The sequence below is a fragment of the Paralichthys olivaceus genome, chromosome 10 (genome assembly GCF_024713975.1).
Source record: "Paralichthys olivaceus isolate ysfri-2021 chromosome 10, ASM2471397v2, whole genome shotgun sequence".
Classification (NCBI taxonomy): domain Eukaryota; kingdom Metazoa; phylum Chordata; class Actinopteri; order Pleuronectiformes; family Paralichthyidae; genus Paralichthys; species Paralichthys olivaceus.
In genome coordinates this window covers 18,758,259-18,784,431 of record NC_091102.1, presented here as the reverse complement: position 1 = coordinate 18,784,431, position 26,173 = coordinate 18,758,259, and the positions used below count along the sequence as shown (strand labels likewise).

The window sequence follows — 26,173 nt, the reverse complement described above, 5'->3', positions numbered from 1 at the left end:
ATCCTTTGTTTAGATCTCACAACAACAAACCATAGTAGAATAATACACTTTTCTTAATATACTGCTTAAAATCCATGCAAAGACTCCTGTTCATCTCAAGGGAGAGGGCTATAACAACTGTTATATCTATGTTGGAAAAATATTTTTTAAAGAGAATCTTCTTGAGTATGTGAAATGGATGTAGCTGGGGAGGTATAGTATGAAAATTAAAATCTATATCTAATAAAAAATATATTCTAAAGATATGTTTCTAAATAAGAACAGCAAGCCATTCTTGAAAATATCCAGATAATGGAAGCCATTACTGCACTGCATCACTGAACACAAGGGGGTACTCTTAATGGAAGTAAAGCTGCTTCTCACTGTGGCTGGTGATGCCACCTCCAGGTCCATGGGCTCAAAGATGAGGCTCATTTGCGGGGACATCTGAATGATCTCGCCGCTCATCAGACACAGCTTCTTGTTGTCATCGAGTACCGTGTTCATGTTCTCAATCCACACGGCATCCACTGGGCCGTCAAAGATGAGCCATTTCCTTTCAGGGCTCTGAGAGACAAAGGAGATGAGACTGATGGACATCTTGTAGGAAAACATTTATATAATAAAAGGTGAGAAAGAAAGGTCAAATATTGGCCATTCTGGCAACCTCCTGGCTTATTTGTATTTACTGAGGCAAAACCAAGGATAAAGACATAATCATATCAGACAAATACAACCTAAACTATGTAAAAAATATGGTAATTCAGGGACAAATGAAGAGACAAATAAGCACATACTGTGAAACTTAAAACCACATCGATGTATTTCTACATCAATATGGAATGAAAACAAACCAGGCAGCTGGCCCCTGCTGTGCTAAACTATACCGATTTTCTATTATTATTCATGGGGCTTTCCAATAAGTTTTGAATAAGAGCTTAAAAGTGCATAGAAAGTCGTGTTCTGAACCAGGTTTATAAAGACGCTGCCTGTATCTTCTAATCATATGACATAATGCATTTACTTCTCTCCCACTAAAAGAAATTATCCCTGTGCTTTCTTTCAAGGTCACCAAATAACTCATGTGCTTTATAATCTAAGCAAAGGATGTTTACTAAATGAATGAAATTAACACCCATACTGTCATAATGGAGTTTGACAACAAGCGTCAATTCTCCAGTTAAATGGGCTGGCAAGAGCTGTGCTTTAAATTGATTTGTTGTAACATAAACAAATGGATATGCCTGGGCTGGGGACATCTGGTGCTTGAGTGTGTGTATGCTGTAATGTAATGATCTGACAGAGTGTAGGCACTGGAAAGAATTACCTTGTGTATGCAAAGAGTTTAATACAACACACTGCTGCTGATTCAAGATTAACAGAGAGAAATTAGTTTAGTTAAATACGATGTAGAGGAAAACAGAGCATTGCAAAGAAAGACTCCTGTCCAGGGAGGGAAATTACTTTTTTGAAACTGAATTAAGGCAAGCTTTGTTCTTGTTTTCCACTTTCATTGCATCAGTACGTACTGTCTCAGCTGTCATTACAACTCGTCGTGCTCCTTATTTGTTGACACAAAAAAACAATTGGTAAAATGACAACGTTATACAAAGACAATTTTTAAAATGACAAGTTCATTTGGAAACAATCTCAGAATAGGGCAAACTAATGATTTTCCATTATGACACGCCTCCACTGCAATCTGTAAATTGCCTGGCCGTGTGTGCGGCTGTGTACGGACATGATGGAAAGAGTTATTAAAAATCTAAATTTAACAAGACAGCAAGATTGTATTTTATTTACCCTGTCACTGCAGCTTTTCTTTCTAACAGCTTGAAATTAATTGGAATGTCATGCCTATTGTACATTGATCCATTCTTAACTCGTAAACTAAGACTGAGTAGATGATAATACATCCCAGTTCCATCTTCCAGCTGCACAGCTAACTGTAATATAAAACATGAGTGCACTGCACCTTTGCTTACACCCTAATGTTCCACTAGAGCAATATGCTCTCAGGTTTTAACGAATGGTGAAAAATGCAGCAGCACTTCCTCCAAGTGAATCAGTTCTGAATAATGGAGGAAGCAGTAGAATAATTCTACATGTCTATTGTATGCCTTACAACAGCACTCTCAGACAAGGTCAGGGTATTTATGCATCTGCAAACCATAGTGTAGCTGTGGAGTGTAGCTGTGGTTTAACAAAAACACTTTTTGTTTTGACTGGTGACACAAAGTTGCTACTCATTTCTATTGAGATAGTATTGGTTTGAAGCCACAAATTATGTTTGTGAATGGCATTTCAGTTATTATTGAAAGAGGTTAACATGCTCTTATGTACAGAAAACACATCACTTTCCTCATTGCTGCAGCTCCCTTTTTTCGGCCTCTGAAGTTCTTGGTTTCTGTCTCTTTAAGGTCCCTTTCGTGATTAAACCCAGCCTGCTCAGATTGGCCACCCTCCTGCTCTTGTATACCTGGCTTTATTAAGAGCCTTGCCACGATTATCAGCTGGACTACTGAAGTTGTTTCTGGAGCTTCACGATCAATGATTCCTGCGGGGGTGCAGACTTGGAGATTTTTTAACTTTGCAGACCTTTTAGATCAATCATATAGGCCTAGAAAACCCATTAAGAGTAAGAGTAATAATGAACAGAAGTGTGTATAAAGGAATAGTGTCATTAGAATGTACCAGAGACACCAGTTTGTTTTTTATGCCCCTTTACATGATGGTACATCCTCTAATCCACCTAAAGTGGAGTAATTAAACCTCCATTATTCCAATTATTTCCAGGCTTAAATTTGCCTGCTTTAGTAAGAGTGCAAAAAATTTACAAATTTCCAATGAGAGCACATTAGGCTCTGTTTGCACAGACGTGAGAAGTGACTTTAAAATCAAGGATATAAGAGGAGCTCCGTTTGTTTTGTTGGCAGCCTGTAAAAACAGAGCACAGCCATGCCACGGACTCATTCAGTGACCTAGTGATCGGTGGCCAACAGTGAAACACACTCCAACTTTACCAACGCAACAGAAAATATGTGTTTCTGATTGCTTGGGAGTAAGTAAGTACAACAACTGTGGGACACATTAAACATGTGAACTTTGACTTTTTAGTTTGGTCAATGTCCTGCCTGCTAACATGAAGGAGGCAGGTTTGATTACCTATACTGCAGTCAGCCACTACGCAGCAATCCAGATGCTTTGGCTTCACTTTTGGGGAACAGTCATGTCATTCATCATTACATACGGTCTATGATACACTTATGAAGACTCTATAGACTATATCAAACTATTAATCCAATATTAGTGGACTACATTAATTAAAATTTAAACAACTAAACATGTAACTTATATGTGAGATATAATTTGTTAATATACTGTACATACTATCAAGCACATGGAGAAATATGGAAGACTATGAGGGTGTTATAGCTCTCAAAGATCTGATATCAGACATTGTGAATGATGAAATATTATATGAATATGTCAAATTTACCACATAGGATGTCAAAATGAATGACCAATCCATAATTATACTGGATTTCCAGTGCTCTATATCTACATGCAGATAAAGGTGCATGCTGCTGAATTAGCATACTGCTTCACAAGTTAGATGTGTATGTGTGCATGTGTTGGTTGTGAACCTGTTTGAATTGCTTAACTATCCAGGAATTCGCTAAAAATAATCATGAGAAGCCATCTTACCTGGGAGGCAGCAAAGGTTCTGTAGCTGACAGCGAGGATGCCATCCGACCACTCATGAGATACTGGGTCAAACTGGCCATAAAGCTGGCCCATGGTGATGGATTTGGGGTTGATAACTGTGATCTGCACCTGATTCTCATCCATGAGACCCTGTAAATTCAGTGACACATATTCAAATACTGATCATTCACATAGAGATATCATAAACTCAAGAGAAATGGATACAAAACATATGTATACAGTACATTATCTGCACTGGTTAGAGTTTTTCTCCTAAAAACAGGAAAAACAAATAACGTGTTTCAATTAGCATGACAGCCACTCATTTGACTAACTTGTTGACGCCAATGCTCATAAATTGCTCACAGGATTACTGATTGTGTGACAGGAAATCTGTTAACTGAGGAAGAGAAGCAAAAACTGCGACAAAAGGCTTTTCAGACAAGGTGTCACTTTGAGTTAAAAACAATGAGAGCGCAAGCTGCTGACGAAAAAAAACAATACAAAGAGGAGTGAGAGGGGAGAGGAGTTGGACATGATCAGTGGATGTGCAGCGACAAGGATGACTATGATAAATGTGGCGTTCCCAGGTGTTCCATCAGCAGGCCTTCATCTGTCTCCTTTGTGGGATGTCTCGCAGCCCTCAGCCATATACAACAAGCCAGCTCTGCTCTTCTCTCAGAGATCGATAACTACTAAACAACGAATACAGCTCTGACAAATTGAATGGATGTGTTTACTTGGTACAAACATGTAGCTCAGATAAGCCTTGAATATTAATTATAATGCATATTTTTACTTGACATAAAAGTTTTGATATTATTTTTTCACAGATTGAATACTCCTGAGACTCACGGTACCCCATCAAAATTTATAATGAAACGTCATTTAGAAATACATGGTCAACCATTTGAATATAACTTTTTTTTTCTGACAAATTGACCAGCCTTTTACCTGACATGAACAAAATAGATAAGTTGCACCCCAAGGACAACTATAGGAATAAAACCAAGAAAACAAAGTGGTTTAAAGTGGCTATTGATCAAGGAACTGAGAAATATAAAAATAACCTGAAGCCTAATATGCCATATTTCTTATCTGCGTGTCTTTTCTAAGCTAGAGTGTCCACATTCTTCAACAGCCTACTGATTAGATTTAAACAGGTCAACATACCTTTTCACAGACGTCATGAAGGGCAGCTGCCAGCACACGGTACGCACTGGTCTTTCCTCCAAAGGGCTCACCCACCAGCATGAAGCCATGCCTCACTATCATCATCTCATATATCTGCAAGATTTTCTCTGCAAAGAAGTCGGTGACTTGAAGGTTCATGCGTTTGCAATTGTCCTCAATGGCCTCCTGCAGGATGCGGTAGTCTCGATTTGGAAGCTTGACCCCCGGGAAGAGGTCAGAGGTGATACCCTAAGATGGAAAGGTAAAGTTGGTGGAGAACCGTGAATGTTGTGGTTAAATAAGGAAACATATATAAACATACACTATCTATCTAATAATTCCAAGTTATCGGCTTCCAATTTAAAATATGTATCGTTAAAGTTTGGTTCAGTGTGTAAGATTTAGGTGAAAGGGATCTGTTGGCTGAAATTTAATATAAATTATCCTAGTAATGTTATAGTGTGGGATCATCTAATTGTACAAATTGTTGTTTCTTTATTCTAGAATGACCCCTTTATATCTAAATACTTTATATTTACATCAGGAAGAGGCTTCCATGTTTTTTTACAGTAGTTCAAACTGGACAAACTAAAACCCTTTCGGGTTTTCATGAAAATTGAAGGCTACCACAGGTATTTTTCATGTTTGGAAGGGGAGGGTGATGTGAGGGGTATTCAGCTGCAACATGAAACTTCACCACTAAATTCTACACACTAAAACTTTAAGGGCATTTTAGTATTTGTCAATTATACCCAAAAAGTAGCCAACCAGTCGATTAATCCCAGGAGAGGAATTTTTGTTACAATAATTATTAGAGAATTTTGATAACTATGGCTTGTCAACTATATGCCCCTGCCCCCTGCGTCATATCTGCTTTAGATGTCACTGCTGGATTACTGCTACGTGATAAACCCACAACTGGTATATATTAAACAGTACGTACAATGGAAACAAGTTTACTCACACACAAAAACACATACACATACACACACACACACACACACACACACACACATTTTCAAGTGAACTCTTTTGAGTCAAACTGACTTAAATTGTTTTTCATTGCATGTTGTGCATCGTGGTTCCAAATGAACTGACTGGAATTAACATAGGCTGACATCAGTTGATGTCTACTGCTTTATCAATCAAGATGGGAGCTCCACTCTATCGCACCTCAAATAGCTTTAGATCATGGGCCAGGAACTTGGGCAGATTGACATCAATAATGGATCTCAGCACCAGGGTGTCTTCATTGTCCTCTGGAAAATTGAGCTGCCCAAAGGAAGAACGAGGAGAGGAGAACATCAAAATATAAGATAAAAAAAGAGAGAGTGAAAGCTATAAACAAAGGTATAAATAAAAATGCAACTGAGAAGTAATTATGAGGAATTAAGGGGCTCAATGAAGATAAATTACACTGTCACATTTCTCTGTGCCACATGTTGTTCACAAACAACCATTTAGCTAAATGTTATCTGATGAAAAAATTCCCACTGTTTGTAACATTACTCCTGCAGTGCATATAAAGTTTGGATGGAATAATAAAAGGCATTTTTAATTGTGCAATCCAAAATATAATCACAATAACACTAAAACTTAAAACAGAGTGCACTGTATTCAAAATATAACTAAATCTGTTTTGAGGATGAGGTAAGATATCAAAGTTATTGTTCAGCTCCACTTCCATCAGCACAGTGAGCAAGAGTTAAGAAATAGTGGCTACCTAATTAGGCTCTCTTACGATTTGTCTTTCAGTGGTATGATCAAAGATGGCTCTACTCTATTTAAATGTGTTTCCCTAAAAACAAATCATCTTCAATTCTCTAAACTGTCACAATACCAATACAAGACATCTAAAAAAAATGTAAAAAACATATTGGTGGTGTGGTTATGGTGAAACCAACTGGAACTATATCATATCAAAGTCAATGTCTTTTGAGATACAGTACCTTCAGGTTTCCGGCAGCAGTCAACACAGACTTGACAGCTCTCATGCCATAGTCATAGTGATGTTGTGAGGACAGTTGCTCTGAACAGAGTCGATAAGTAGCCACAATTTTCACCGACAGGGGCCGTGCAGTAACAAAACCACAAGAATAGAGCACAATTTCTGCGATCATTGCGTAGTCTGGCACCATCATGGCCACAGTCCTGAACAAAGCCTGTTATGGAGAGAAGGTTTTAAATGGAAAACATACTTAAGCATTTTCAGTTTTTCTGCCATTTTTGCATTTGTAATATATTGACACAGACATAAACAATATATTCCAAATATAATCAAAACTACCAAAGTATATGTTGTATTTACCCCTTCACACACAATTTAAAAAATGCCAGTCTGAGAAAAAGGGATTCAACCAGACAGAGTTTATGACGTCACAAACATAAGACACCAATCCTGTCAACTTGTGGGTGGGGCTCAGTAGCTGGAAAAGGCTGGAAAAGGGTTGGGAGATGGAGAGCAGGGGCAGAGCCATATTAGCATATTCATAGATTTAAGGCTTTATCCAGACCACACCTTTTTCATTTGAGAATGCAATAAATCTCCTACGGATTTTTTCAAACTATTCACGAGCTGTTGAGCTGCAAAACATAGTTTGGAAACACTGATGTTTTAGACTGAAAACTCCTGGGCTGCATTTTAGCCTGGACGGGCAGAAAAGCAGAAATTTGGAAACAACGACATATACACTCACAAACGACATAGCTTTCACTGAATCGTCAGGTTCCTGTCACATCTAGAAGAAAACAACTGGCATTAGCCTCGGATACCTGTATGAACCTCAACATGGATAATCAATTACAGCTGTTCCTGACCCTGTTGTCTTTGCTCACAGCTGTTGTGCAGTTATAGCTGTTACCCATCAACAAGTCCCATGTCCGGTGGAATGCCCATGCCTTCCTGTTTACACCGGCATGACCATGCCTAGTGTTCATGTGATATGCATTTTTGGGCGTGTTATTATGGATAGGAATTAAAACAAATACGGAACCAAAATGCTGATGTAGGCAAGGATCGCTTAAGTTTGAGAACGTACTGGTATTTATGTAGACCCAGTCACAAGGAATAAAGGTGTAGAGTTACATTCAAGACAGTTTAAGGCCATGAGGGGAATATTTTCATGACACACCTTTTAAATATGTAATTTTTGTAATTTGGACAAACAAGGAAGAGTTTTAGTGGGTGTAATAAACTACTGAAATGGGACTTATAAATAGAAACAAAGAATATACTGATACTAATACCTTGAGGTTGTCTGGTAGCTCAGAGCGTCCAGCGTAGCCAGGGTTCATAGTAATGAACACGGCACAGGAGGGGTTTAGTTTTAGCTCTGTTCCTTCAAACAACAGCATCTCAGCATGAGAAGCAATTCCTGGGCACACAGATAGAGTTACAGTATTATGCATTTGAATTTCTGTACTGCGCAATGTCATATGACAGAAGTATTTCCCTTCAGAGACATGTCACTCATCAATGCACATACTAGTGTAAGTAAAAGTGAATTGTCCAGCATATGAATCTGTCCAGCTTTGCGATATAACAAATGAACTACAATGCTAAGTCGTCCCGACCGATTGAAGCCACTGCTGGTGTCATGGCTACAGGTGGAGGTGACCCACTGGACCAATTCCACGTTTTACACATCCAAGTTTGTAAACATAGGGCACAGGCGGAATAATCCCAAACTCTCGTTAAACAGCCATAGATTTACAATATTTATTATGTCTCACAATAAAATCTATAGTTCATTTATTTGACTGAGAAGGCTTTACAACTGTTCAACATAAAACTAACTCAATTCATGATTCAGGAAAAACTTCAGGCATACAAAAAGCAGTAAAAATGATTTAGTAGTATAGTAGTTAAGTAACAGAAACCTATTAGCAGTTTTAGACTCAGAACATGTATAAGGAAAGCTTCCATCACACAGTACACACTTTGCTTTGCCTTACTATCATCATCTCAAAGATCTGCAGAACTTTCTCTGTGACTTGCTGGTGACTTGTATTCCCCTTGGGCCTGTGCTTCTCATGATGCTGTCCATTTGGTGCCCACAGCACACATAAAACATTGCTGTGCTGCAGTGAACAAAGCTGTGCTAGAGGGTCCGCTGTCCAAATTGCCTTAGCTTGGTGCTGGACGTCTTTCTAGTCTAAAGTTTTGAAATTCTTTTGTACTGATGGAGATAGATCATATTTGTCTCTGGTAAAAGATCAAAAGGAAAGAAAGAAGAAGCACAAACCTCTCTGTATGGTGAGTATCTGTTGAGCCACCACAGACAGCACCTCCAAGTCTATGCGGTTAAACTCATCAAAGCAGGCCCAAGCTCCGCAGGACAGTAGGCCCTGGTCACACACACACACACACACACACACACACACACACACACACACACACACACACACACACACACACACACAGATAACAAGGCCCCCTGACTGAGCCATCAGTGCAGAGCTATTTTAAAAATATTAATATTTTACACTTTACTACAGTCTGAGACTAGACCCATACAGAAAGGTCTTTATTACATTGTTACTTTTGATCTGGTTAGGTTTGAGCTGCTTCTACCCATTTTGATATTGATTGGTTTGTAGGTATGAGTCTGATGTCAGCATGTTGTCAATGTGTTTTCATTTACATGGAGAAACTGAATGAAACGGGTCTGATTATTTATTTTGTTGCATCATTATTGTATTACTACCAGCATCACCAACTTCAGGCACAGTATTCGGCACTAGTGCACCACATGAACATCCTGGTCTTTCAAATAGCATATCATAGGAGGTCAAGACTTTCTTCTTCTACTTTTTTATTGTTTATTTCAACTTCCTCTCTTTTTGTTGTACTAAAATTTGGTTTGTTGGTCTGGGCCATTGTCTAAGAAACCTTTCCCCCCTGTTGTTTTCAAAAGTCCAAAGTTCTGGACCAAACAAGGTTTGTGTGAACGTGCTCTGTGTTTGTGAGGACAGGTCATTCTGGTACAGGAAAAATAAGGATGAATGGGATTTTTACCCATATGTTGTATTGTATTATGAGACTCTTTGAAATGGTCAAAGTGCTAGATGGGTTTTCCCTTGTAGAAATATCTGTTCTGGCACACTTCCATGAGGAAAAAGTCGGCAACAGCATGTGGGGATATCTATTTCTAAATTAATTATAAGAAGTAAAACATTTTTTGAACGACTCACTGATGTGGGTGTGTGATTTCAAAAGGATGTTTAAGTTTAAATTACTGCTGTTACAAGTGAGATTCAGCCATAGCAAGATAACTGACTCACTTTGAAGAATTTGCCCAGAGCGATGTAATCCAGTCCATCAGAGCAGTTGAAGACCACACACTGCTTGGCCACAGCTTTAGCCAAGTCTTTGGTTGTCTCCGTTTTCCCTGTTCCAGCTGGGCCCTCAGGCGCCCCTCCCAAATGCAGGTGGAGGGCACCGAACAAAGTGCTGAAGGAGGAGGAACAGCACAGGACAAAGCTTATGGAGGGATTTTCCTCATCATATTAACTACAAATATCTTCATCAATGTCAGAATAGGCTCAACTCCCGCTTGCTGACAAAACATTTAGACTATTGTTAAATTGTCTGACAGTCTGGTTGCAGGGAAGCTCTTTAAAGCTGTATTGAAATGGGTGGTAGTATTTGAGGCTTCTTTTGTATCTAGACAATATTTCTTTATTATTTTCAAAATAAGTAAAATGCACAATAAATACGATACAAATCACTGAGAAGTGTGTAACCACACTAATACTGGGTAGGACCTCCCTTTAGCTGTCAAACAGCATCAGTTATTTGAGGCAGTGATTTCACACAATGTGATTCTGCTTCATGTAGTCAATCTTCTGTTCTGCCACATACCACATTTATTGGATTCGGATCTAGTGACTGGATTGGCCACTGAGCTCACTGTTATGTTCATGAAACCAGTTTTAAATGACTTCTGGTCTAGGGAATGGTGTTATTGTGGCCATAAAGGAATGCACATGGTCAGCGACAATACTCAGATAGGCTGTAGCATTCAAACCATGACTAGTTGGTATTAGGGACGATTGTGTGTGAAAAACCTGGTGCCTCATTAATACCTGTTGCGCTAGGTCTGAAAGATGCATACGCCACTTCCAATGCAAAAGTTTGGATCTAGAAAATCAAACTTCATGGGAGAATATGCGCACTTGTAAAGTGTGACCCATGTATACGAAGCACGAGGCAGATCCATGTAAGCAGGTTGCAAGGTAACCTGTGAATCATAAAGGGAACATTCACCTGTACATGCTCACTGTTTTATTAAACTGATAATCTATTTTAATGCCCAGTTTTCGGTTTTTGTGCTCACAAACACTTTTAGTATCAATTAAATGCACTGTTTTGTAAATTTTGTAAATGTGATTGATAGTTTCAGAGATGCTCGAGAGCCATCTCACATCACAGTAACTGCTATCACGTTTTTTTTACCCATTCTAATAGTTCCTACCCTATTTATAAATTTGTGTGCACTGTACTGCTGTCAGATGATTGGCTGATTAATTGCGTGAATAAGCAGGTGTACAGGTGTTGAAATGCTTGGTGAGTGTATATTTGCCCCCAAAACCCATGTTCTCTAATCTCCAGTTACATTTTTAGAAAAAACCAGACTGTGAACTGATGAGGGAGACTGTTTAGTAGCTTTACCGGTAGCAGCGGTCAGTGAGAGGGGTTATAACCAGACGTGGTGTGTTGCCTAGGTACTCATAGCCATAACGCAACCCAGCATTGATCATCTTGGTCTCAAGGTGGTTTTCCTGTTCAGGGTGAGATGCAGAATTTAGAGGTCAGTATTTATGAGTGGAATTAAATAATTTAATCATCACATTTAATTATCAGTTTGACCCTAATGGCTCTCTTAGCACAAAATCCGCCAAACCTTCTACCTACCACCCAGTAGTAGCGCAATTGGCTGAGCCACTCAAAGTCATTTTCATCGCTTATTCCCTTTTGCACCAGTGTGGCCAGCACGTCCCTTGCATGGACGTCCAGCACGACAAGGGCTCCGAGGGTCACCCGGTTTTGCTTGGACAGCTTGCCACGTACAAGTCCCACGATGTCGTCAATCTGTCTATTGTTCTGCTCCAGGTAGGTGTGTAGGGCCTGAGGGAGAGAGGCATTGTTAAAAAGATGGCAGGGAATGGCAGGAGTTTATCAAGACAGAGAGAGGCTGCTATTAAGACCCCATCTAAAAACCAAAGGTCACAAATTTGATCCCTGAAACAACTACCAAGTCTAACACTATTGAGACATCCAAGACTTGTACTTCTTTTTTGAGAGCTGCTGCTGATGGGGCATGACCTACACCCTATGAAGTGTCTTGAGGTATATCAAAAGAAAAATATCACCTGTGATACAAAGGGGGGTTACTGTCAAACACCATAATGTCACATCTGGCTGTGGCAGCAGACGTCCTATGGCTATATCAACTAAATGTGACAGATCAATTTTTTTACTCTGAAAAAAGATGCTTAACTGTGAATGTCATGACTATAATACCATGTTTTTAATACTGAACAAACTGAAGATTGCCTTATGTGATGAAAAACCTTACAGAGTACATACGATATAGATTCTGTATTTCAGAATACACACTGTACATGTAATGCATGTTAACATTTTCCATAAAGACTACATCACCTTCTGTCCTGAACTGATGGCTTCATGTATATCCTTTGTCCAGTAGACCTGAGAGACACACAGCACAGTCTGGCCTGGCCATGCACGAACCCAGTTTGTTCTCAACTCACTGGGGTATGCCTGGATTGCCTCACCAATCACCTACAATGACAGAGAGACGCTTAAATCATAGGTTTCTATATATCATGAGGGATAATATGAAAGAAACAGGGGGACGCCTTGAAGGTGTATGTTCTGTTTTGTTGGCATGGACACCAAGAGAGCAGCTGAATCGCCATTTTATCTCCTTATCACTACATATATATTCTGATCTTAACTATTTAAATCAATCTATGATGGTGTTTTTGATCTTTCTTTTTTCTCTGTAACATTTTATTTTTGTATTTGTGCTCTAAAACTATGTGACCTTCAAATTGCTTTTAATTGTTTCCTATTGTTTGCCAATGTTTTATTTTATTTGTAAAGCACCTTGTACCCGTGTTTTGAAAGGAACTATATCAATAAAATGTATTATTATTATTATCATTATTATTTAAATTAAGATTGGATACAAGTGGATCATTATCTGGATCTGAGTTTGACCTGTTCATATATACTGTATATAAGCACTCTACACAAGTCAGATTTTTTTATCATAAAGATCTTAAGTTCTTGAGAAATTTACAAATATACATATAAAGCACCTTATGCAGTGAGGCAGTCATGCCATTCTCTAGCTCCAGAAGCCATTTCTCAACCTGGCCCCTGGCTCTGGAGGTTGAGATGATGTCCATCAGCTGCACCACTTCCCCCTCACTGCTCTTCATGTGAGTGATGTCCAGCACGTCAGTGAACACCACACTGGCGATGCCTTCAAAGCACTTCTTCAGATGGGGCTGCACACTGGAGGAGAGAAAGAGAAGAAAAAGTGAATCACTGTGATGTTGTCTAATGTCTATACTAAGTATGAGCTAATATTCAAAGTAGTATGAGACATAAGAGAGGGAACAGCTAAGCATAGGAAACATCTGACAATATGATTTACAAAAGGAATGGAGAAAATGCTGTCCCACAATTCTTTGCAGCAGCAACATTTAAGCAACGCAACCTCCTTGGTGCAAACTAGTCAAAGATTCATATGATAGAAATATTATTATGACAAAATTATGCCTGTTTACCTCGTGGGATCTTTGGTCTCAGAGAGAATTTCCAGCAGCTCCTCGTTTGACAGGAAGAAGAACCGTGGAAAATAGAGACGCTTCTTCTCCAGATAGGAGTTGAGACCTTTGAGGATCACTTCCAGAAGCTCGTTGGACTTTTTTAAATTCTCCAGCATCTTGTCGATGGCTATCACTACCAACACATGCTTGTCCTGTCACAGACAGGAGAAAAATGTCACCTTGGTCAAATGCTTTTCCTAAACATTTGTACATTACTTAAACGATAGTTTCTAAGGTCACAATCTAACATAGGTCATTTTGTTTTCATTGTCAACTCTTAATGACACATAGATACACATATATTTAAAACATGCTAATTGATTTTGTTTGACCCCTTTTGTCAATATCATGTCCATGCAGACAGCTACGGCCCTCGGCTGTTTCCTTGCTGCTGATTAAGATGTAAGGCAGTGTGTTTTATTCTCCCACAGGTGAACCACTGCTCGTCCCTTTGCACCTCCAGGGGATTCCTCCTGTTCTCCAGTGGTAACTGGCTCCTCCTCCAATTAAGCAGCTACCAATCTGGTCTCTTGTCCTCATGGGCAACAATACAAAAGGCACCGTGTGATGTTGTCAGGGGCTGCTGAGATTTCACGTGATCAATTCACCTCTGTGCTCCTTGTTGTGTTAACAAGTGTGTTTTTGTGAATGAGTATTCCTTTGCTTTGGGATCCATGTTTTGTGATTAAGGGTTTGTTTTGTGGGCTATGGTTTAGTGTGTTTTTTTCCTTATTTCATCATACACTTCACATAGACTCCTCTTGTTAGTGCACTATGCCTTATGGGTGGCGACATGATATATATGGTATGTGAATTAGGTATATGAAGGATAGTTTAGTTTTCCTTTTGTGTGAAACCGTCAGGCAGGGGATTATGGCCAGGGTTTAGGAAGAGTGAATACAATTTAAGATATATTGTGTATTAATTTGTTGTGCTCATATTTTTTCCAGCTTTAAAGTGTCACTGCTGCCTTGAAGGTAACCCTAAAACAATGAAATATCTTCTCTTAGCAGCATCCACTCTGTGTTCCACAGTGAGGCCTGCTTGTCACCAGAGAAAAATGTGTGATGGGACAGTAATAGAGATTTCACCTGAGGCCTGTCTCGCAACTATGAAATATTTCAGCTCTGATATCATCTCATCTGTACACTAATTCAATATCCTCTGCCCCAGGAAGTACCTAAATAAAAATTCTATCTAATCTTTTAAGTTTGACAGCGAATGTCTGAGCCTGCTCATATGAAAACGCTGGCGATTCTGACACTATCACACAGCCAGATATCACCCTCTGAAGCTACGGTGGAGTAACATAACAACATTGCCTTTTTATTTCTCTCTTTTATTGATGACAACTCTTAATAGGAATGAAAGGCAGAGGTGTCGAAGGAAAGGAAAACTATCTTTGTTCTGTTGCTCTGCAGTTTTTTAATCACCATTAGCTCACCATACCAATAAACTTGGAAGTTACAAAAGATACAATTTAGCCACACTGCAAGAAACAACAACCATTTTCTGTGTAATGCAACACTTGTCAGCATGACTCCTCGCATAGAGAGACAGTATGAACTCAATAAAAGGGAAACAGCTGACACATTTAAATAGGTCACTGAAATAAATACTGATCTACTCTCATGATGCACATATATGATCTTTAATGTCCCTCAAAAACTGGTCAAATTCAGTCAAAACCATCTACATATCAATACACATATCCAAAAATATCTATGGCTGTAAATGAAAAATAGATCCTTAGTGTTGGTCATTGTGTCTAATGCATTTGGAAAATTGAAAAAAAACAATGAATGTTATATAATAAGCTACAGACAAAGAGGCTTAACAGTGTTGCATTGCTTTGACTTGGTACAGCTTTTGCTTTGTAAAGGGCTCCGTCCATTAAAATGAGGCATAACTGCTGAGAGACACTTAATCTCTTCAAGTTATGTTCAAAAGAATGTTGTGGAATTGCAATGGCTATCTGAAATGAGATAATTATTTTTTGATAGCTCATGATTACTATTGATTTCTTGCAGTGGAGACAGTGGCTTTTGCCTCATTCCAAAGTAACTTTTTTTTCCTCCTCTGGTTTCACCACATTATATAAGTAATGAACAAATAGCAAGAATAAAAGCCAAGTGAGATTGTTTTTTATGAGGTAGTAATCGGTAAAAGAGAATTAAGATCAGTTCAGACAGTAACTAAAATGAAAATGAACATGGTCATTAGGCGAACTAAAGGATTAGCTGCACAGACAAAAAGCCTGATTTGATTGTCTTTCAATGGGCTGTAAGATTACACTGGATGAGGGTGTCTCGCTGATGAACTGTGAGTCTCGCCTTTCATGGATTTTATCAGATGTGGTGATTTTTGCACATTCGCTAAGAGGACATTGTAATAAGGAGGTTATTTTTTGTGTTCAGTCTGCCAGTGGGGAGCTATTCATGAGCATGCTGAAGGGATAATAATGTGCTAATACATGTATTGTGTGTGATAATGTAGTTTGTATGCAGATGCAAATGGCTTCAGCGAGGCACACAAACTGTCCAGGGCTGATACAGAAGGACTGCAACCTGCGTGGAGGAAAAAAAATTACCTAAAGAAAATATTTTCTTTGTTCTCAACTCACCCACATCACAGACCTATACAGCATGCAATGTCTTGTGTGTTCCAGGCGCAATCTGCAGAGTAGTGTATCTTCAAAATTCTTTTACTGACTATTATTGTGTTGCTGCTGCCTTAAACCAGGAGTCTTTTAGTAAACAATACGTCAGTCATCTTCTCCATGAGATCTACAGGGTCAATTGTTCCCTCCTATGCTCATTAGAGGGGGTAGAGGTGCAGTGCGCTGCATTGTTAAAAGGAGGCAGGTTTATTAAAATACGTCTTTTGAATTGATTTGGCCCGGTTTTATCTGCAAATGTGTATGAAACAGTAAATAAATGACACATTAAAGCAGACAGCAAATAAAATGCAGCAGAGGGAAATGAAGATGAGCCGTGATATGCTGGAAGTTCAGTGGATCTTGAGCAGCTCCCAGTGGTTGAGCTGACAACAACAGCTCGGGCAAAGAGATTACACTCTTGTGATTTTCAGGAAGGAGACCCTGTAGCCTGCCTGGTATTATGGAGTTGAGATGATTCCAATTTCATGCACTGCTGACCAATGCTATGGACGAGGTGAAGGAAAGCGTTATTTGTCAGATTTTGATGCAGTATACACCTATGCAGGAGTATGTTTTTCCTATTACTGGCCTACATGGTGTGGTGAATTAGAATGATTAGCATTAGAAGCTGCAAGAAATTGGTTTCAGAGGAATCAAAATGATTCTTTCCAGTTATTCATCTTCAACCACAGGTGTATGCAGTATTTTCATTATTAGTAGTTGAAAAAAAAAAAATATATATATATATATATATATTAATGATATTATTAGGGGTGAAAAAAAGTTTTTAAATTATTATCAATGTTGTATGCAATTAAGTCATTTTCAGGCGTGTGAGGATAATCTCCTGAAATTATCTGGAGGGGCTGTATGTGAGAATGCAAATGTCCAAGTCAGTGATAAATGACTGGAGAATGACCACTCTGTGACATTCAGACTTTAGTTAGACAAATAGGCCTGATAATTTAACACTGTTTTACTGTCCTGGGGAAAAAGTAGATTCTCAATGGTCTAACTGCAACAAGAAACAATATTTTTGAGGAGAATATTTCACTGTCAATCATTGCAAAAAAACACTCCTCAGGATGGTGGGTTATTTCTACTCTGCTCTCAAATCTATTCGCGTTAACCTGCTGTGCAGCTAATTGTGCTTACATGTTTAGGATCTTTTTAATGGCTATCCATGGTTTGGTAAATGAGGGCACAAAATAATTATTGTTGAAGACTATGAAGGGATTAAAACCCCTTGTGCAATGACATTATCTGAATACTGATCAGTGTTTTGAAACAGTTGACAGTAGTTGGAAGTATAACAGGTCACTGCTTATTAATTTGGAAAAATGTTTAATTCTCCAGAGCTGTGAAACTACATAATTACCTCACTGAGGATGAATATACTAACATCAAATAGCTTATTTACTTTCTGATTAAATTCAAACAGTGGGTTATAATGAAAAATCAATCCTGAAAGTCTAAACCCAACAAAGTATTTAAGCAGCTGAGTGGAGGCTTACTAGTTTAACAAAATACAAATATTCAGTCGAACCTCTTATATACTTAACTATAGGCGCACATCGGCCTATTCATTGGCATTTCTTTTAGATTTTTAGATCTCTTAAATTTGCCATTTACAGGTGCTTATATATTGCATTACACCCATGCATTTTTAAGGCTGAAATTTAGACCTAGAACATTATGTAAAGAGATAAAATGGCTAAAAAGCTCTTGTGTTTTGATGCTTGAAATGGATTTACTGGTCCTACATTTACAAAATTAGGGAAATATATGTGTAAAATATATGAAGAATAACTATCACCATCAACTCAGGCAAAACAGAAGTGTTTCCAAGGTGATGGGTAAGTCTTTGGAGAAATCCTGTGTATTGATTGGTTGGTATCACATAAAAGGCAGGTGGACAAGCCAATCCCCTAATTGTGCGAAGGTAGCAACAGATGATGCGCGTGCCGCTCTCTTTTAATTGGCTTGCAGCTCCCGCTCAGAGTGAAGTAACATTTCAAAACATCTGAACTATGACGGAACTCTTGCATCCCGATTATAGAGACCAAAATTACCATGTCAAATGTTAAAAAAATACAGAGACACAAACTATAGTAATTGAACCACGGATTTAGCCGCACGGATATGTACTATAAAAATAACACTAACTCAACACAATAACAGAATTTTCCATGTTTGAAACAATGACCCTGACCTCTTCTTTCCACCTGAAATTATTTTAAATAAATAAAATGTATATTTATTGAAATATAATGTAATTTAACATTAAATGATACAGTATATATCCCTATTTATTAGCTAGTTCCCTAGTTTCTGTGTAGGTGTTAACATGTTGTGTTTTCTCCCTGCTCTCTCTCCCCAGTGTCCATTCGGGTGCCTCCCATTTCCCTGTTGCTGCAGTGTGAGTGTGCAAGGCTGGACACAATCACCAATCAGGGCCATGGTGGTTAAGAGGCAGAGACACGCAGACAGCCAGTCCCAGTGGGCCAAGTGAAAGCAATTGAGCTGTGTGTGTGTGTGTTGAATTTGGTGCTCTTCTTTGTGTGTGATGGTGTGATAATTTAGTTTCTTTCAGTCTGTGGTGTTGAGTTTAATTGTTACTGCAGTTTGTCAGTGTCCATTTCATTTTTAGAAAGTTGTTTTCAGTTTGTTATTAATACATTCGTAAGTTGCCCATGATTCTCTTTCCCTGAGTTATCTATATTATTACTCCCCTCATCCCCTGGACTTAAGTCAGGGAACGTAACAGCAGGGTTAATATGAATCTTCACATTCATATCTATGAGAATTGTTATTGTATGAGAATGATTTCCCAGCGTAGAGAGAATACCCTGAGTTAGCTTCACTAAGCTTAACAAAAACTTCAGTTTAAGAAACGTGGCCATATTTTCCTGAAACTAGGTAAGCACACATTCATGTGTAAAAGACACGGTACCAATATTTGTGCCACAATGTGCACATAAGACTGGAATGTATTCAAGCACATCTCTTTGTGTAGGCACCCTGTCCCATGGTGACCTCATTTTCTTTGTGGCTCAGAATGGCCGTGCCCCTTCCAGACAAAATCCATAATTTCTATTTGATGGTGCAGTCAGCCTGGGCTTTCTGGAGGACACTGCCTCAAATTGATGTGTCTCATTTCAGGTCTACTGAGGATGCCAATTACCCTTTGGAAACTCTTTGAGGAAGATGATGCAACTCTCACTTCCTGTTCTCCTCCTGTTGTTCTTTGCCTTGGTCTCTATCCTTTTCCCTCCTCACTGTACCTACCTCTGTCTAAACACTCTTTTCTGCCTCAACTATGTATTTCTGTGCCTCGCTTTTTAATCTGTAGTTGCTCTCACCCTTTGCTGTCACTCTCAGTGTTGTGAGTGTGTGAGTTTGCTTGTTTGCTCCACCTTGTCAGGTTTAAGCTGTCATGCTGGTCTGATTATAGAAGACAACCACATATTTTACGACTACACTGCCTCGCTTAGTAATATAGAGGTCCTGAGCTCTGTATGTCATACTTGAATTTAGATCTGTATTTGCAGTTCAAGCCATAGCAATTCTGATAGAGAGAAAAGAGAATTATTTTACCAAATTTGCTGCCTCTGAACATTAAAACCAGCTTTTATCTTACACAATCCACAAATTTACAATTTTAATGAATATGTGATGCAGTTACACAGGATCATCATCACTCCAATTAAATAGATCAAATGCAGCAAAAAATCTGTACAGGAATTGCTCTGTATTGTCAATAAATCTATATAGTTGTACACGCTCTTGTTCAACCAAGACTTAATTGGATGAAGGTTTGCTTTGCTTTTTTTTCTCAGGAAGTCTGTCACTGTGCGCTACTCTAAATATCCATTCTGTTACCATGGAAACAATTTACTTTGAGTCTAATTTCAACCTTTCCAACATTCTAAACTTATTCCAATAAATGTTATTTTTTTACATATGCATCTTTACAGTGTAGGTCCCTTTACAATTATGATTGTCATCAATAAAGATACAGTCCACTTCTCTTGGAAATATATATCCCAGAAAATAGATGCTTCTTCTGATTCCTCTTTCTGGACAGTAAAAGTCAACTCATCCACCGAAGAACAAACTCGTCTTTTTCCTTGTACCCCTCCACAGTGACAAAAAAATTGAATCAATCAACTTACCAGGGAGACCTGTTTCATGGTGTCCCTCCAGGTTTTGTCAACAGTTGTGAAACGGCGTCCCTCTTCGGGCATCTGAGTCATGATATCTGGGGAGCTGAAGATGGGCTCAAGATAAAGCCAAGTGGACTGAACCTTTAACCATTCATCCAGGATCTCTTGGAGCAGCAGCAACTTGTCCTCCCATTCCCTAAAAAAGACAGAGAGAGACACCATGTAGGTAGAAATACAACTCATAATTCATATCTGCAAACATATAGGCCAATACTGATATGTTTGTGAAAGGATCATATTCACATTATTTAAGGTGTTTGAGAATCCAGGATGTACATTTGTGCTTTGATTATGCCAGACAAACAATTCAGGAATTCAAGAGCTATTGTTGATTCACTCTTTTATGATTTTAAATGCAGTAGCTCAGCCACCACTGAAGAAAGACAGTGACTCACCTCCACTGCAGAGTGGGACATAATGGGGTAGTAGTAGGACTCGTTAGCAATTGCTGAATCAATGAGATTCATGTGTATCCAATTTAAACCTAAATATAGACTTTTTATTACTCCCTCCAGACCTACGAGAAATTCATTTGTGGGAGCAGACAATTTCTGTCCTTAGTAACAAGAATATGTAACTCAATAATAGCATCTCTGGATATAAATATTTGCCACAGTTTGCCACAGTTTATCGTAAAAAAATAATTTTGGCTTCCTAATGAAGGAACAAGTTAACATTGAAAGATAGGCTATGGTGGTGGGGCTGTGTAATATCTATACAGCCCAGTACCAAGCAATACATAGACCTGTTACATATCTGTTATTGTTGTAGCTCACCAGTTTTTTATAATTTTTTGTTCATCATATACATTTTCAAGCACATCTCCTTATCTCTTACCGTATCTCCACCTCGAAAGGCTTAATGAAGGGTGAGCCCCTCATAGTCTGCGTCTTTACTATATGATCGTCCAAAAGCATCTGGACTTCATCCACAGAAGACAGGATGGAGGTGCCTGTCTCTCTGTAGGCCAGGAGGCTAAACTCCATGTCATCCCACTCACTGGCCATTTTCTCCATGGCCTTCTCCAGGGAGTGCTCCTTGCCTGCCGCCTCGCTGATGCCTTCAAAGCTGCTTACATGCTGTTCCAGATTCATGGATAGAAAGTGAGACACACAGGCCATGTCACTAGCTGGCTGCAGGGAGACACCAGCTATCTCGGACATGGCATCCCAATGGCGGTCACGCAGGCCAGGGTTACACAATACCTATTAATAAAAAAAATGAAGGAGTATAGCTTTATAGTAGGAACTATGGTTTATTAAAATAAAAGTAATTTTGTCCTTTATACATAAAACGGCTTTGGATCTGTTCGGATCTTACCTGCACCATAGGAATGTGCTCCTTGAACTCCTCTATCTTTGCCTTCATACTGGTGGCTATGTTCAAGGCTTTGGGAAAGTCTAAGAAGCCTTTCTCGAGCTTGTAAAGAGTGCGCCAGTAGTTGCTAACATCCTCTTCTACCTACATGGGTGGGGATTTTTAATCATCATTAATAATCAGAATGACAAAATGGCTATGAATATATTTGCACAAAATATCATGGACAGAATCAGTCATACAGATGAAACAGTAACAGAATTGTAGACAGAACAAAGCCCAGTCTGTTAAACAGAAGTAAAACCAGAGTCTGCACATCCTCTGCTAGGATGTATACGATGTTTGCTAAGTGGCCACCATTGTGTCCCATTTGGCAGCGTCAGGTGGTTGGTATGGCATGTTTGTTGTGAGGAGGTGCCAGGTGGTACCATTGGTTACTATGGTGTTTCATGGAAGATAGGATTAATCTTAGTGGATGGGACATGCACCAAACTACAAAGTCAAAATACATTTCACATACTGTATATTTTTCCCACAGATCTTATCATACTGACGCTCTTTTTTCTGGTACACTGGGTTTTACTCACTTATTTGATGCAGAGAAAAGGTGAAACATATTGATCAGTCAGAGACTGACTTGTGATTGGTTGACTGCGTATGTCAACGGGACCTCACTAATAATTGCTAAAATACAGAGTCTGGCTCCAAATGTGCAAGATCACAGTGTGTGTATGCAGGTTATTTTAGCTGCATTTTTCTAAACATTCAGGAAAGTTCATCCTCTGTCACTGCTGACTAAAAATGCTTACTTGCTGTTTTCACTTATTAACAGTGCATATGAGCTGCAATAATGTGACAAAAAGTACAAAAATATCATACATTCATGGAACACAAATAAAACAATGGAATTTAAACAAATGTGTGCTCACTTACAGTATCTGAAAGTGAGAAAAAGTTGAGGGTTGGAGCATTTTCACACTTAGTTGGAAGGACTCGAGGCTTTCACAGCGCAACAATATGCTATTCTTACTGCACATAGTTAATAATTTTGACAAATCATCTAACATGCAGCCTAATTAAAGTAAATTTGTGGCAGAGTAAAAACCTCTCAACGACAACTTCCAGTCTTGCTATCTTCTATCTTTAGTTTTTCTGTAATCTGTCAGCTCTTTCATCTGCCAACTTAGCCATGTAAATAAATAGAAAGTTATAAGTCATACCCTGTAGACTGCCAGTATTACTCCTGACCACCCCCACATTTTAAGGTCACACACCTTGTGCACCTTGCAAAATTAACTAAAGAGTGACCCCAAACAGCAACCATAATAATAATTCAATATTATATAACTTATATAACCCTCATCCAGTGGTGGGATGTAACAGTACAGTGATATATCAGCAAATATGTTTACTTTCTACTCCACAATATTTTTTTCAAATCATTGCCTTACATGTTCAAATTGTTATTTATATTTTAGACATAACACAATGAAACTTTAACATACCCTTGATTTAGCAACTTCAATTTAGATTTTTGTTTCCCGAGTAATGTCCCAATATCAAGATACACACAGCTAAGGATCTGTATGATGACATTTTAAGCAGCACTGATAAAAGATGATCAATGTGCTCATGTAGCTTCATATTCACAGAGCTGAAGTCAGAATGCTGCTAACCTTGATTCCATGTCACCTAAACTACCCAGTTTGTTTCCTACTCAATGTCACTGCTAGTACCTTGTCTGGATTCACACCAGAGAGCGGCCCATGGAGCCACTTCTCGTACTGCTGTAGGAAATCAGTGGATGTCTCATAGAGGCGCAGAAAAGGTGTGAGCTTGTCCTGGATGTTCTTTCGCTGTGGGTACTGGGAAACAGACCAGCAATAGGCCTCCTCCTCTGCATTGAAATCATTTATCTTGCAAGTGTTGCAAGATGGAGTAAGAATGAAGGGAAGAAAGAAAGAAACAAGATAGACATACACAGAAAAAATATGATATGATGTCTGAATATATAAACGAAACCTGAAAAAATCCAAACCAGCACCTGTGACTGTATTGTTTTTGTAGCTGATGCTGCCCTCTAGAGGATAACTATTTGAAAGCACATACTGTAATTTAATGCAGTAATACACTGTATAATGAATGCAGAATAATATTATTTATACTCATCATAAAAACACACTATAAATGGGATGAGAACAAGACACTTTATGTAATGATATGTTGTATGTGATGTGTGGGCATCACTATAACTATACTACTGCATACTACTACTGCAAACTTCATTAATTGGACTTGTCACTCTCCATAGATTTTGTATGACAGTCATTAATTAAGACTAATTTCTATCTAGTCGTCCTACTCTAATTTTGCTAGCTTCTGACATACCTTTTTTGTGGCTAACTCCAGTTTAGCATTAAGGGCCTGGGCTTTCTTCAAGTACTTGCTGAGATCCGTCAGCTCACCGAAATTGGCAAACTCCTCCACCTGTAAGCTATAGCTCTCCAGTTCTTCCATAAAGTGCTCAAGGCATAACTGGAATGAGTGCACATACAGACAACACACACAGACACACACAACTGTTTTCTAGAAATACACTTTTTTCACTTTAAGATTTTAACTTTTTAATTGCATATTTCTACAGTTTTGATGCAAAAATGCCCAGATCCAGCACAACAATCATCGGTAACTAGGTTAACAATGATAGATTGATAGAGTACAGTAAAGCAGAAACACTAACCTTGAGGCCACTCTGGAATTGCTCTGCCTTTACAGTAATGATCTTTTGGTGCTCTTTAAAGATAGATGGCATACGCTTCAGCCACTGGATGGTCTGTGTGTTGCGCTTCATGTCCAGCGGAGAGAGTGCGACAAAGTCCACTAGGAAACAAAACTGTGTGGTGGAGTCTGCCAATCTTTGTTCCAACAAGGGTATATCTGTGGCCTGCACCTTATCAATGTAGGCCTGGATGGGAGCAAAGGGAACCAACACAAACTGGTGTAGTATTTTTTATTTATACGGCAAAATGGTTTACAAGGATGTGTGAAATTAAATGAAGCCTACAATGAAAAATATTCAAGGCTTTCTGTAGAATAGGATTTTTTAAACTCTATAGTGTTTATCAAAAAAGAACCCTGCAACAAAGGAAACAAAAAAATGCTATCTATAATTGCTGGCTAGGTTTAATGTGTAATGCATTCCTAACTGCTTTGGTGGTGTGAAACACATTTATGAGATAGTGCAGTTCATCTAGGTGGTGAGCGACAAGAATTTGTGGTAGTTACCTTAAGCTCCATCAGTTTCTGTGTGTCAGATGGGGTGCTCAATGCCTTCTCTGCAATCTTCTCAAAGTCATGACAAAGCCTGTGAGAGAGAGAAGCATTAATTCAGTGGCATAAACAAAGGCTTTCACAGACTTACAATCTTGATATGGCACAGTTTGGAACTAAGACGCACCAATTGGATAGAGCAGCTAACAGCTGCCTGACAGCTAACTGCCTCCAAAAAAGGATACCATCCTACTGAATGTTCCCTGTTGCATGCACATATTCTGTTAATATTTTTGCAAGGCTTGTTGATAAGTTAGTAGTTGTCCCACCAACTCTAATTTTGCAAACGCAAAGCAGCACAAACTTCTTTCTTTAGGAGGTGTGCATTTGTGGGATTTGAAAAAACAAAAACAGGTAAAAATAACTTTCTGTCAGACATCAGCAAACAACAACAAAATAGATTCATTAGAGTCAGAGGAGCAAAAACAGAGATCTGTTAAAGATTTGTCATTGGAGCAGCACTGTAACTATGAAGGAACAAAGCTAAGTTAACACTATACAACTTGCTTTCTGCTGATCGGGAGTCCCCTCTGTCCTGCACTATGATTGGCTGTAATTATCACTGTTTCATCTAGATGTTTAGTCAGTGAGAAATATATTCAGTAGAGGCGACACGACGGCGATCCTCTCAAATTCCGTATTTTTAATTCACACACAGCAATTGGGAAATGCAAATCGAACGCTGATGTGGCCGGGCCTTTTGTCCGCAAAATCATTTAGTGTCATCTCAGCATTAAGCTACATGAAGTTTGAAACCGACAGTGGGTGATATTACAATTAAAGTACAACAGGAGATAATGGCTTTTGGAATGTGAGAATTTCCAAGCACTGAAACAATATATAATTCTGCTGAAATATGCCAACTAACTCACTAAAAGCTTCAAAATACTAGGGTAAGATGGTAAGCCATGACGTT

The 26,173-nt window shown here is 38.7% G+C and overlaps 1 protein-coding gene across 2 annotated transcripts in view; it reads right to left on the bottom strand.

Moving 5' to 3' along the window:
* Positions 1-26,173, bottom strand: part of dnah7 (dynein, axonemal, heavy chain 7) — a 74,015-nt gene that overhangs the window by 41,385 nt on the left and 6,457 nt on the right. For both annotated transcript variants that reach the window (XM_069533212.1, XM_020089706.2), the window contains exons 13-32: positions 25,213-25,291; positions 24,668-24,892; positions 24,316-24,462; positions 23,664-23,843; positions 21,931-22,071; positions 21,448-21,815; positions 20,560-20,746; positions 13,684-13,877; positions 13,210-13,408; positions 12,527-12,667; positions 11,777-11,989; positions 11,534-11,643; positions 10,144-10,312; positions 9,105-9,207; positions 8,107-8,234; positions 6,810-7,022; positions 6,034-6,132; positions 4,861-5,109; positions 3,688-3,837; positions 364-546 (exon numbers count right to left, since the gene is read on the bottom strand). In XM_069533212.1, coding sequence (XP_069389313.1) covers positions 364-546; positions 3,688-3,837; positions 4,861-5,109; positions 6,034-6,132; positions 6,810-7,022; positions 8,107-8,234; positions 9,105-9,207; positions 10,144-10,312; positions 11,534-11,643; positions 11,777-11,989; positions 12,527-12,667; positions 13,210-13,408; positions 13,684-13,877; positions 20,560-20,746; positions 21,448-21,815; positions 21,931-22,071; positions 23,664-23,843; positions 24,316-24,462; positions 24,668-24,892; positions 25,213-25,291 — 3,478 coding nt within the window. The remainder of the gene's footprint in view (positions 1-363; positions 547-3,687; positions 3,838-4,860; positions 5,110-6,033; positions 6,133-6,809; positions 7,023-8,106; positions 8,235-9,104; positions 9,208-10,143; positions 10,313-11,533; positions 11,644-11,776; positions 11,990-12,526; positions 12,668-13,209; positions 13,409-13,683; positions 13,878-20,559; positions 20,747-21,447; positions 21,816-21,930; positions 22,072-23,663; positions 23,844-24,315; positions 24,463-24,667; positions 24,893-25,212; positions 25,292-26,173) is intronic.